This window comes from Notechis scutatus, chromosome 1 (assembly GCF_049901735.1).
Source record: "Notechis scutatus isolate UNSWTSFEM ecotype Mainland chromosome 1, rNotScu1.2, whole genome shotgun sequence".
NCBI lineage: Eukaryota > Metazoa > Chordata > Lepidosauria > Squamata > Elapidae > Notechis > Notechis scutatus.
Genome location: NC_142009.1, coordinates 144,745,176 through 144,757,525, shown reverse-complemented (window position 1 = coordinate 144,757,525; position 12,350 = coordinate 144,745,176). Strand labels below are relative to the sequence as shown.

At 37.5% G+C, this 12,350-nt stretch overlaps 1 protein-coding gene across 3 annotated transcripts in view; it reads left to right on the top strand.

Moving 5' to 3' along the window:
* CTNNA1 (catenin alpha 1) overlaps positions 1-12,350 on the top strand; it is an 86,964-nt gene that overhangs the window by 51,031 nt on the left and 23,583 nt on the right. For all 3 annotated transcript variants that reach the window (XM_087947920.1, XM_087947930.1, XM_087947924.1), the window contains exons 10-12: positions 1,364-1,456; positions 2,968-3,124; positions 11,365-11,565. In XM_087947920.1, the coding sequence (XP_087804046.1) occupies positions 1,364-1,456; positions 2,968-3,124; positions 11,365-11,565 (451 nt within the window). The remainder of the gene's footprint in view (positions 1-1,363; positions 1,457-2,967; positions 3,125-11,364; positions 11,566-12,350) is intronic.

Below are 12,350 nucleotides of genomic sequence, written 5' to 3'. Positions count from 1 at the left end.
TTGTGTTGCTACAGTGCATTTGTACTCCTGAATATTGTTCTTAAACAGCTCCTCATGTGGGAGATTGGATTGTTACTTTGATAATGGAGCACATGGTTAGTATGAGTTGTTTTCAGACAGGCTTGTATTTGCCCTTGTTTCTTCTGCTGATAGATCCATCTGGTTTGCTAGTCAGCTTTAACTTCTTGGGAATTACTGCTAAAATGGAGGGAAAAGATTGTCAATTCCCAGAGGGATAGACACACTATTCTTGTCTTTTTGTGCCATTTTTGTGCATTTCTATGCACAAATGAAGGCTTTCCGTAGCAGCCTGTCATATGCTTGTCAGTTAATATATATTAATGTTATAGAATGCCCTATGAGAGCATGCTCCACAATATAAAACACTTTCACTTAAAAAATAACACAACTTTGTGTGGCCTTTTACTACGATGCCAGAAAACAAATGGAAAGACTTGTTGTTCCTAGACAGCAGCCCAAGTCTTCACGGAATTTTCTAGAAACAGCTGGTTGTGATATCTTTCTGCACCAGTTGGCAGCAGTGTATGCTCTTCTGCATTGAAGTTGGATGCATATGAGATGATCATGTACCACGTTCCTCTGAGAAGTTAAATGGTTAACTGCAATTATAGGTAGAATTTTCCATGTATTTTTACTTCATGAGGTCAGTGGAATTCTAGTAGGTGGATCATTGCAGGTTCTTCACATTCCTCTCTCAGAGCCTTGTTCTCTACCCTTCCCACATTTGCCAGCACTCCATAGCCCAATGGCTCTTGCTTCCTCATTCCCTCTCTGTATTTATCGCTAGTCACTGTTTCACAAAAAGGCTTCAGCAGCAGGTTTGTTTAGTGAAATTCACAAAAGTAGCTACACAAGTTGTGTAGTTCAGAAAACTGTAAATGGTGAGCAGATCTTAAACATAATTAATGACTGAGTTCACCTGTGCTGTACTGTGCTAAGTTAGATTGTGATCTTGCACAAGCAGCCAAAAAAACAGTGAAAATAGGACATAAAATGGTAAGTACTAATCTTGTTAAATTGTAAAGTACTTTTAAGCATTCCATAATTAGATGATGATTTACATATTTAAAAGTTGTTCATTTGTACAGTAGACAAAATTAAGTAGGCAAAATTAAGATCATTGAATCTGTTCAGTTACCAACTTGTCCTCATTACCAAATTTACATGAATAATTGTAAAATATTTTAAAGATTTTATTAGATTCTTATGAAAAAATTACAATGTTATGAATATATGTTTACATTTTTAAATTTCCCTGTATGTTGTTATTAGCTACCCTGAAGACCATTTTAGTGGAAAGATGGCATATAAATTTAATCAATTTATTGTTTTTTTTAACCAGGTTGCCAACTTGGCCTGTTCTATCTCGAATAATGAAGAAGGTGTGAAATTAGTTCATATGTCAGCAAGCCAGCTTGAAGCACTGTGTCCTCAGGTAAATTGCAAGCTTGATACATCATTTTCATGTTCCAGTTTTATATCAGAGCTGTGAAATATAAGTACCTTTAGAAAAATCTAATTTATTGTCTGAAAGAACAATTTTGTGGGTAGGTTGATTTTTAGATAGAACACAGAAGCTCATTCAAGTAGCTGTAAAAAAAATCATACATTTATCGGCTGTATTCAAGAAGCTGGATGTTTCTAGAAGTAATTTATATTAAAAAGTAAAACATTTAATTTAATAGCATGCCAGATCCAGCAGGAATGATATACAGTAGTTTTGAACAGTGCAACATGGGGGAAGCTACCTATAGCTCTTCTCAGGCTAATTGTATGCAAGCCACTATTTCAGGATTCCACTATTAGAGATGATATCACTCATAAAAGCTCCTTATGCTTTTCTTGAAGCTTACTACTAAAGAAAGAGAAAATGGTATTATTAAAATAAGAAATGTATCATGGAAAACAAGTGTGCACCAGTCTTTGGTTTTGGCCCTGCCCAAAACTTGTTTTATTCCTAAGAGTTCATCCATATGGAAATTAAGCCCCCAGCAGAAAACACTGTCTTACTTGAAAGAATGAGTCTTGACTAGTACTATAATGTATAGTACTTGAGATGGCCTTTGAAGGGCATTCAGAAACTTTAGCTAGTTAGGGTATTGTAGTTCCCCAATTAATGGGATTTATAGTAGGAAGAATACAGTCATGGCAAGCCAATTTCATTCCCTGCCAAGCACAAATCACTTACACTGATAGCCAGTTACAGCTTCTATCAACTTGGACTTATATCACTTGACTGCATTCTATTGAAGGACCAAATCCTAATACCTGTGGATAAAGGTCTTCACCGGTCTACCCACTACAACACAACCAACACAAGCTGTGAAAAAGATAACGGTACTGTACATCAAAAACATCTCAAAAACAACCAATAGATTACTACAACCGCAGCACACAAATTGTGGTAGAATCACAGCCCTCCAGGGAGAATAAAGAGACATAATAGTTTAGAGTTGGTTCAGGGGAGAAAATTTGTGAGGACGAACCGTTTAGGTCTACATCTGCCCCTTCTAAGGGGAAGGCAGTCAGTCAGTCTGGTGAGATTCTTGTAATATAAGGGATCAACAATAAAATATCTACTTGGGCTTATTTGTCAGTGGTTCTGGCTGGTTGCGCTTGACATAAGCCAACAAAGCCCTCCAAAATTTCTTGAGGAAACCAAAATTTATTATCATAGGGAGGAGAGTTCAGGTTCTTTTCAATTTGATTTGTTAGCTGCCCTGTTGAAAAGGTGGGCTATAAATTTAAAATAAAATAAGTGTAAGATAGCATAAGATAGACATTAGCAATTGGGAAATGATCAAATCTAAATCCATCTCTAGTTAGCTTGACCAAATCACTTGGCTTTCTCAGCACTCCCTCCCATAGAATCCCATAGTTTCCGTAGAAAACCAGGCATGGTGTGAAAATTGGTAAATCAACAACTGTAGACATTTTGTTTTGCAGGTAATTAATGCAGCATTGGCTTTGGCTGCCAAGCCACAAAGTAAACTGGCTCAAGAAAACATGGAGATGTTTAAAGAACAGTGGGAAAAGCAAGTGCGTGTGTTAACAGATGCTGTGGATGACATCACTTCCATTGATGATTTTTTGGCAGTATCAGGTAATAGCTAAATTTACATTAGCTTAAATTTATTTTTTGAAGTTGATCAAATTTTACGAATGCTGAAGATTACCTTAAGGAATCCTGTAAATATTCCTATTAATATAGTCCTTGTGAAGGGAGTCTCAAAAATGAAAATAGTATAGAATGTGGCAGACTGCTAATGGGCATGCAGTGTTTGTATTACCTTGTGCTTGCACTTAAATATTTGAGGCAATGCCCAGTTGATTTCTGGGCAGAATTTAAGCTAGTAGTATTTGGACTTTAAAGCCACAAAAGTTTTTGTCTTTATCCTTTTTTTTAATGAGCAAATTCATTCACCTTTTTTTTGGAATCATTCTTGTGGTACAATATGGGAGAAATTCCTTTTGTGTGACTCTTAAACTGTGGAATGCATTTCTTCAGAAGTTATGGATAGTCTCCATTCTTTTTGTCTTTAAAAAAGGAGTTTAAGGCATAGCATGTTTGAAGTTACATTGTTTTCAGTTAATTACTTTGTAATTGTGTTTATTGTTGTATCCTGGAAGTTTCATTAATTTATCTGCTTGGAGAAGATATTTTTAACAGGTTAATGTTTGTGTGAAAGAGCCTATTGTTTCAGATAAATGAAGCACATAAAAGAGGAGGTTAGAAGTTTCTTGAATATAAATAATAGCTATGGGTACCTCCACCTTGATCCCACTGAAATGAAGCATCTTACAAGGGACCATTAAAAAAGAAGAGTCTTTCAAATGAGCCAAATGAAGTAAAGTTAACACTTTCTTCAGAGAGGGGGTCTTTCATCTGTTTTGAAACAAGCAGTAATCTGCCCTATCCAGAAGAAGAAATCGATGCTGAATCAAATGGAACATCTTTCATTCTCATCGAGGGCCAGATTGTTTGCAGGGCTCTTTGCCTCCAATTATTTCTTCTCACCACCAGGTAGCCATACTCCTGGTTTCTTTTATTAAACAATGTCCCTCACAAGACCAAGAAGATGTGACTTCTCTATTGTGAGGCCTGCCCTGTAGAATACACCCCCACCCCCCCCGCCCGCAAGATTCTGAGAGTCCTGACTTTGTTAGCCTTTAGTAAGACATTAAAGACCTAAGTTTTTCCTCACGTATTGGGGTCAGGGGAGACCTGTTGGTTAGTGTTTAATATGAATTTTTTGAACAACTGGCTTATTGAATTTTGTTACTGTAATTGTTTGAGATTGTTTTTTAATTACTGTTTGTCGCCCAGAGTTGCTACAGTGAGATGGCTGACCATATCATTTGTTTTAATAAATACTCAATATTTCTGTCCAGAATGAGACTTCTAAGACATAAAGCATTAGCAATATAGTTAATGTAATGGTGACCAATTACTTGTACTGTATTGTAGAATTTTTAAAAGCTCCCTTTTGTGAAATTACCACATTTTTGTAACTATTAGATGCCCACATTTTTAAGTACTTCTGAGCCAGTGACAAGTTTTGAGCATTTTGCAATAGCAAACCTTAGGTGATTAGGAAAATAAATGATAAACTGACAACGGCATTCATTAAAAAGGATTTTAGGATGCTTTTTCCCCAGTTTTATTAGAAATTTCAACTAAAAGAACTGACAGATTAGGCATGGCCATCTAGCATAATAATATGTACTCATTTGCTGGCAGTCCCACCCACATCATCTACAAATGGGACTGATTATATGGTATAATTTTAGTGCAATGAAGAGCCACTTGTGGATTATCTTCATGATCAATTTTTGGTGAATTGTTGAAACAGATTTAAAGAGAACTCTGGCACAAAGAATTTTTGTGAGGTTCCTAGAGTTCAAATCCCAAATCATTCTACTAGAGTTTTAAGACCATCAAAATTATCTGCTTTGTTTAATATTGAAGCTGTATTTTGCATTAACAAGATTTTCTTGTTATACATCATTCCATGGTTGAGACCAGCTGCAGACATTAATCCATGGACTGCAGACTAATCATATATAGACAGACTACCAAATTTGGGGCATCTGATGTGCTAATCCTAGCAGATAACTTAGCCAGAATGCTAGTGAAAGTTTGCAGCTAGCCAAAGAGCTGGTTACATAACAAACTATTACTTTATTATACCAAAATTGGATATTTGCACAGCCACTTGGAATGGACACACTGAACACCATATTGGCAAGAAGGAATTCGTTGCTTGAGATTATCACATTGCAACATTTTGAGATATATGCCATAATGTTATAATGTGATGATATCTGAATTACACTGAATTAGGGACCAAAATCAATAAAACTGACAAAATAACTTTAAACAGGTAACAAATAGCTCTATATTAATATTTTAGCTAGCAGTTGGAGAAACATTTCAAAATGGAAAGGAAGAGGAGAAAACATCATTAAAAGTATTTCTATAATGTTTTTATTCTACAGTTATTGTTTTTCTTCATCTTCTGTTTTATCTTTATCTAAAAATCTATTAAAAGCAGTTGTCTATTTTTTCTCTTTATTCCTTTAACACTTTTTTCTTTATCTTTTCTCTTTATATTGTTTGATGTTTATATTTATTACATTCTAAACAGTCACCGATCAAATTTATTTTTTAAAAGCTTAATATAAAAAAATGTGAAATTTTCCACCAGCTAATGGCAGAGCATAAAGCAATCTGGAACTCCATGATCCTAGAATTGGAAGTGGTTTCACAAAAACATAAGTACCATGTGTTTGTTACCCCTCTCGGATATCAACAGGGAAAGACTAAATCAACTAGGCATATGGGATATTGTAAGATCTTCAAATGACTGATTTCCAGGAGATTTTTTTCAATAACTATGCAATTATAAAGAGCTGCTGGGGACCATCAGTAAAATCCAGTACTCATTCAAACACCAGAAAAATCAGACCTTGATTGCAGAGCCTACGATAGATGAAGTAAAAGTGGCAATAAAACTACTGAGAAATGGTAAAACAGTTGGAATGGATGAAGTCATGGCCGAGGCACTCAGAATTGGTGGAAACTATCTGACTCAGTGACTGCATTGACTGTTACAACTCATTTGGCACTCAGAAAAGCTCTCCATTGCATAGAAAGGAGCATGCATATCACTACTTCAAAGAAAGATGACAGTTCTAGAAACAAAGTTACTGGTATATAAGCCATCTATCAATCATTGGAAAGGTCTTCATGAGGATGATTCAATTTACTTCCAGAAACAGCAGAAACAGATAACTAAGGAACAGCACCCCATTTCCACCCAGGATGCTGTGACAAAATTTTCATCATCAGACAACTAATGGAAGAGAGAATTTGATGTGACAAACTGTCACTGCATTTCTTGATTTTCAAGCAACCTTCAACAATGTATACTGGCCAACTTCAAAAAAAAATCTTGAAAAGTAAACACATTGTCCATAAAAGCCTACTGCAAGATTTATTTTATTTATTTGTTTGTTTATTATTTAGTATATGGCAGAGTACATGAATAATATAGCAAAAAATATATGAAAGAAACACAATAACTATGGTGTAGTCAAGTTGTAAAGTATGAGGAATTCAAGAAGTTATATGTAAGTTATAGGTTACATTTGAAATACGTTGGTTCCTAAGATCTATATTAATCTCTAGACCAGCGTTCCCCAACCTTTCTGGGTTGGCAGCCAGGAGTGGGGAAAGGAGGGAAAGAAAGCATGGTTTTGTGAGAGACAGGCAAATGCACACATGTACATGCGCAAACACTCAGGCAAGTGGGGCCGCGTGTGCCTGTGACAAATGGTCGCACAAGTGGTCATGAGCGTCCATGACACTCATGCCATTGGGCTGCGAGTGGGGCCAAGAGTACCTGCAACACTCACACGAGTGAGGCTGTATGCGTATATGTACGTACCCCAGCCATCTCACGCAGCCCAGTAGTGGGCTATGGCCACAGGTTGGGGACCTTTATCTAGACCACTTATCCAATTAAGTGCAATGTTTGTTAGCTGGAGAAAACCTGTTTTTCCTCCTGTATAAGCTCTCAAATGGCAGCCGGTCACCAGATAGTTTGAGCGCCATAGTCACATTCGATGGAGGAAACTCTGCCTCATTTAAATAAAGAGGCTTAACAAGTACCATCAAGATGCGAATCCTGAAAAGAGTTTTCCAGTGCTGGTGAGTGGCATCAAAACCTGCTAATTTTTGTGTTGGATCAGATAACATTTTTTCCAGAATCTGGACAAGAAAACTTATAGCAGTTCCAGCACCCTGTATAGCTTTCAGTGGAATTCTTAATTTAACTGGCATCAGACAAGGTTGTGTGATATTACCCCTGCTGTAGCTGATATTGTAATGAGGAAGGATTTTGATAGACAAGTAATAGAGTATCGCTAAACCACCACAGGTCATCATGGACTTATGACCACAATTGAGCCCAAGATTTATGTTGCTAAGTGAGAAATTTTTTGTGAGTTTTGCCCCATTTTACAATTTTTTTTGTCATGTTTCTTAAATGAATCACTGCAGTTGTTATGTTAATAACACAGTTGTTAAGGTGAACCTGGCTTCCCCATTGACTTTGCTTATCAGAAGGTCACAAAAGGGGATCACATGATCCCGGGACACTGCTATTGTCATAAATACAAACTACTTGTCAAGCATCCAGATGTAAATCACGTGACCTTGGGGATGATGCAACGGTCCTAAGTGTGAAACATGATTATAAGTCACTTTTTTCAGTACCATTGTAACTTTGGACGATCACTAAATGAACTGTTGTAAGTCGAGGACTCCCTGTATTTAATCAACTTCATATTTGCTGATCATAGTGCCATTTTTGCAGGCAGCAACACAGAAGCCATTGACATCTTTGCACAACATTACAAACACTTCATTCATATGAGCATTAATGCAGCAAACATTTTGATAACTGATGGGTCACAGTTTGATGTTTGCCCCAGTAAAGCCCACATAGAGTAAGTGAACCACTAGAAATATCATTAATAACTGGGGGAAGAACACAAGACAGCACTTTCAGCCACACCTCTCTTTAGATTGTTAGGGCACTATAGTGCCTGTGGAGGAAATGAAATATTTCTCTGAAAACCAGGATGCAAATTTTCCAGTCTTGCTATATGGATTTGGTACATGGACACTATTAATATCAAAAATAAGGTTGATTTTTTTTAAATGTGCCTATGGTATACACTAGGAATCCTTTTAAACAACCTTTTCAAGAACGATATCAGAAAGTGGCCTGCATATAATCCAACATCAGCACTAAAGATAATATGGGCAAAGCAAGTTAAAGATGATCTGAAAAACAAGATTCAACCTAAATAACACAGCCTCAATTGGAGGAAGCATGGAGAAAACCAGTATAAAACATCCGCTGTCCAGCAGGCTCCACAACAATGTACTGGCTCTAAGAACACTCTTGGTGAATAAAGAATAGCAACTGATAAGAGACATTTGAATTTTTTTTTCTGTAGTTCAAATTCAACCTGCACATTTCCTGATCTGACTGGGGCCTCATGCGTAGTAGGCATTTCAATAATAATATGATTACAGTCTGTATTTGGTCTGTTACTTATCTGCCCGTGTTCCTTTGCAAGCAACAACAGCATTGGGCTTTACTTTGTGCATTAGAATCTCAGAGATTTGAATCATTCGACCAGCAGCTGCAGCATTATCATTTTATTTTCCTTCGTATAATTCCTGGTATAATTAAGTAAAAGTTTAAAGTTCTTTTCAGCAGACTTATGAAAGGAATGTGTTGCTCTAATTAACTATCCTTTCATATTATGGACTGTAATTTGTATCCCTCACTCAGTGTCCTTCATAGGTTTTGGTTCACATCTGTTGTTAGCTTTGTTTTTACAACACTGTATTGCTAAAAGCAGGTTCCCACAGCTTCTGTAGTGTGATTTAATACATAAATTGCCTCGAAGTAATTTTTTCCTGTGTTTTGTATACACAGCACAGGTAAATACCAGAAGTGTATAAATAAAGCATCACTACATTCTTTAAGATTGAATAGGAACTTTGCATTCTGCCAGACATACCAGTATGCCCATGTTACAACTAAGTTGTTTTCAATTGCTTGATCTCTGTAATTCCAGTAATTCTGCTGGGCATCTTACAGATTTTGTTCATCGTGTTGCAAGATTTACATAAAGTTGTTTGGATTGTTTAACTGAGTAAAACAGTTTCTAGACCTATACATATATTGAATTTCTCCTGCTTTTATTTTAATTAGTTAAGAACTTACAATACATGATTTAAGCAGTCTAGTTCAGATGTGAAGTGACTGTTTCTCATTGAACATTTTGAATGTGAAATGTTTTATTCATAATGATAATTATTATTACTTAGCTTCCTATTCTGTATCTCTATACCGCTTCTGTGCAATTCCAGTAGTTTTCTATACAAATTGTTAAAATAAAAATACTATGAAATAGAGAGAGGTTAACAAGATAGAATGAGAAATAAGACGTATGAGTGTTCAGCTAATTTTTACACCTGGAATACATGGGTACTTCTTCCAGGAAAGGGAGTAATAGTAGAGGCCTTTAGAATTGGGTGACTGGGGAAGGAGAGAGAATTTTATGATGCTAGTACTACCATAGAGAAACTCTTCTGATAAATGGGCTTTATTTGTTGTGTTTATTCAATATAGGCCATGCTCAACTCCAGACTATTATGGGTGGTTCACAATAAAAACAAACAGGTCTGGGAAAACAGCCAGGTTTTTAAGGCTTTACGGGATGCCATCAGGGAAGAAACATACGGCTCTCTGGGGGAATCTCACTTAAGAAAGCAGGTGGGTGGGACACTTCTTAGATCCCAATAGTCAACACTGTTTTAATTGAAGGGACCCTGTCTCATACTGGCCAGACAATGGCATGAAGATAGACAATCCCTCAGTTAGCCAGATTGTAGACCAATTAGGGCTTAGTGAATTATAACCAGCATTTTAATTGCACCCAGAAGGCGCAAGGAGGATATACCAGGAAGCGCTTATCACTGCCTTTGTTGTGACATTCCGAAGCATTTAAAGCTTCCAGGTGGTCTTCACAGATGGCCCCAAGTAGAGCATACCGATGTCACCAACCCCCATAACTTGTGGGTGCCCTCGCTTAACAGGCTCACATAGATATTGAACATAAATAAGTTGTTATGGTTGATTGCTACTACCATTTTGTTTAGAATTGATATTATTTTACCACGGAAATGCTTTTTTACAATTTGCCAAGAAACCCATTTTTATGCGTTCAGGAATATCTTGCCTATTATTTCAGTGCTTAAATAGTTTTTTCTACTTGTCATCTAAAGCAAGGTATCCTGGTAAAGGGATGGGGGGGGAATTCTCAGTAATCTTAATAAAAACATGTTCCAAATCTTGTACTTTAAAGAAATATTGTGCTTATGTCCAGTGCTAGTTTATAATGGTTGCCTCATTCACTAGCCTTCCTCCTCTTTTCTTCTTCTACCATAATTAAATATTTTTACATATTGCTCAACTTGGAGCTGAGCAAATAGTGGTTCCTACTGTATTGATTTTCCTTTTTTTTCTGCATTGCCCAGTGTTATATTTGACATCATCATCTAACCTTTCATTAGCCACGTGTAGGTTAGGAAGAGCTTCCCTCTTAAGCAGCTTGATATGCAAAGAGTTTTATTTTGCGAAGGTATTAAAGAAGCTTTACAAGAATCAGAATTTTTGAAGAGAGGAGCCTCCCCTTCCCCAAAGTAAAGGATGGGGCTGAATTTTGGATATGGTGTTTACACCTTGTAAACCAGTGGTGGGATTCAAATATTTTTACTACCCATTCTGTGGGCGTGGCTTGGTGGGCGTGGCAGGGGAAGGATACTGTAAAATCTCCAGTCAGAGGTGGCATTTGCCAGTTCTCTGGACTACTCAAAATTTCTGCTACCGGTTCTCCAGAACCTGCTGAATAACCCCCTCTGCTTGTAACTCTACAGGCTTTTAAGGGACCAAGGAGAGGTCACTGTTAGATAATCTAATGGCTTCCTCTACTTTTTGGTCAATAGCTGGAATCTGTGCAACTATATACATGTAGACTCTGACTAGATTCAGCTTGTGGATTGGAATATATTTATGACATCCTAAACCTACATTATGTTAATTTTCAATATCAGCGGGAATATTTTAACTTGTGCGCTTCATGCTAACTTTGTATTTCAAATATACATAGCAATTTCTTTTTAACTTGTGCTGATTTACACATTATCAGTAGCAAATGCAATTTTCCCATTTCTTTCTTTTTTTTTTTAACCACCAGAAAACCATATTCTAGAAGATGTAAATAAATGTGTCATTGCTCTTCAAGAAAAAGATGTTGATGGTTTAGATCGCACTGCTGGTGCAATCCGTGGTCGTGCAGCAAGAGTAATTCATGTTGTCACTTCTGAAATGGATAATTATGAACCCGGAGTATATACAGAAAAGGTTTTGGATGCAACAAAACTGCTGTCAAACACAGGTAAAGTAAACAACATAATTATGCTTTTAATTTGATAGTCTTGATGAAACAGTCAGCCAGGCCACCATGTTCCTCATTTCTTTCTGCAGCCACTGTGTAGATGTATAAGTATTGTCTAATAGTTAAGGAAGCCGCTGTTATAAAATACCAAATGGTTGTTTTAAGATAAAGGCAGAAATAGGCAGACTAATGTCATGGAGCCCTGGCGCTGCAGTGGTTAGAATGCAGTACTGCAGGCTGACTGCCCACTGCCAGGAGTTCGATCCTGTCCGACTCAAGATTGATTCAACCTTTCATCCTTCCAAGGTCATTAAAATGAGCACCCAGATTGTTGGGGGCAATATGCTGACATTGTAAACTGCTCAAAGTGTGCTGTAAATGGGCGTTGGTTCTTACCTGATACGCCCCTTCTCGGCGAGCCGCGAGGAGCATCCAGAGACTGGGATATGCTTCCGAGTCCTCTTCTTGCAGGCTGAGCTTTAGATGAGGAAACGCTCCGCCCCCTCACGTGACATCGCGGAGCGCCTCCCAGTTTTTGCGATAACGAGAAGAGAGGTTATTAATTCTTTCTAATCTACTATTGGCTCCTTGGCTGAAGAAAGAGTCCCCACCAGACGGAGAAATTAGGGTGGGGCTGGATGCTCCTCGCGGCTCGCCGAGAAGGGGCGTATCAGGTAAGAACCAACGCCCATTCTCCTTCGAGCCGCTCGGAGCATCCAGAGACTGGGACATACCAAAGCTGGGCTGTCCTACGGGTGGGACTCCGTCTGGTCCGAAGGCCCCTC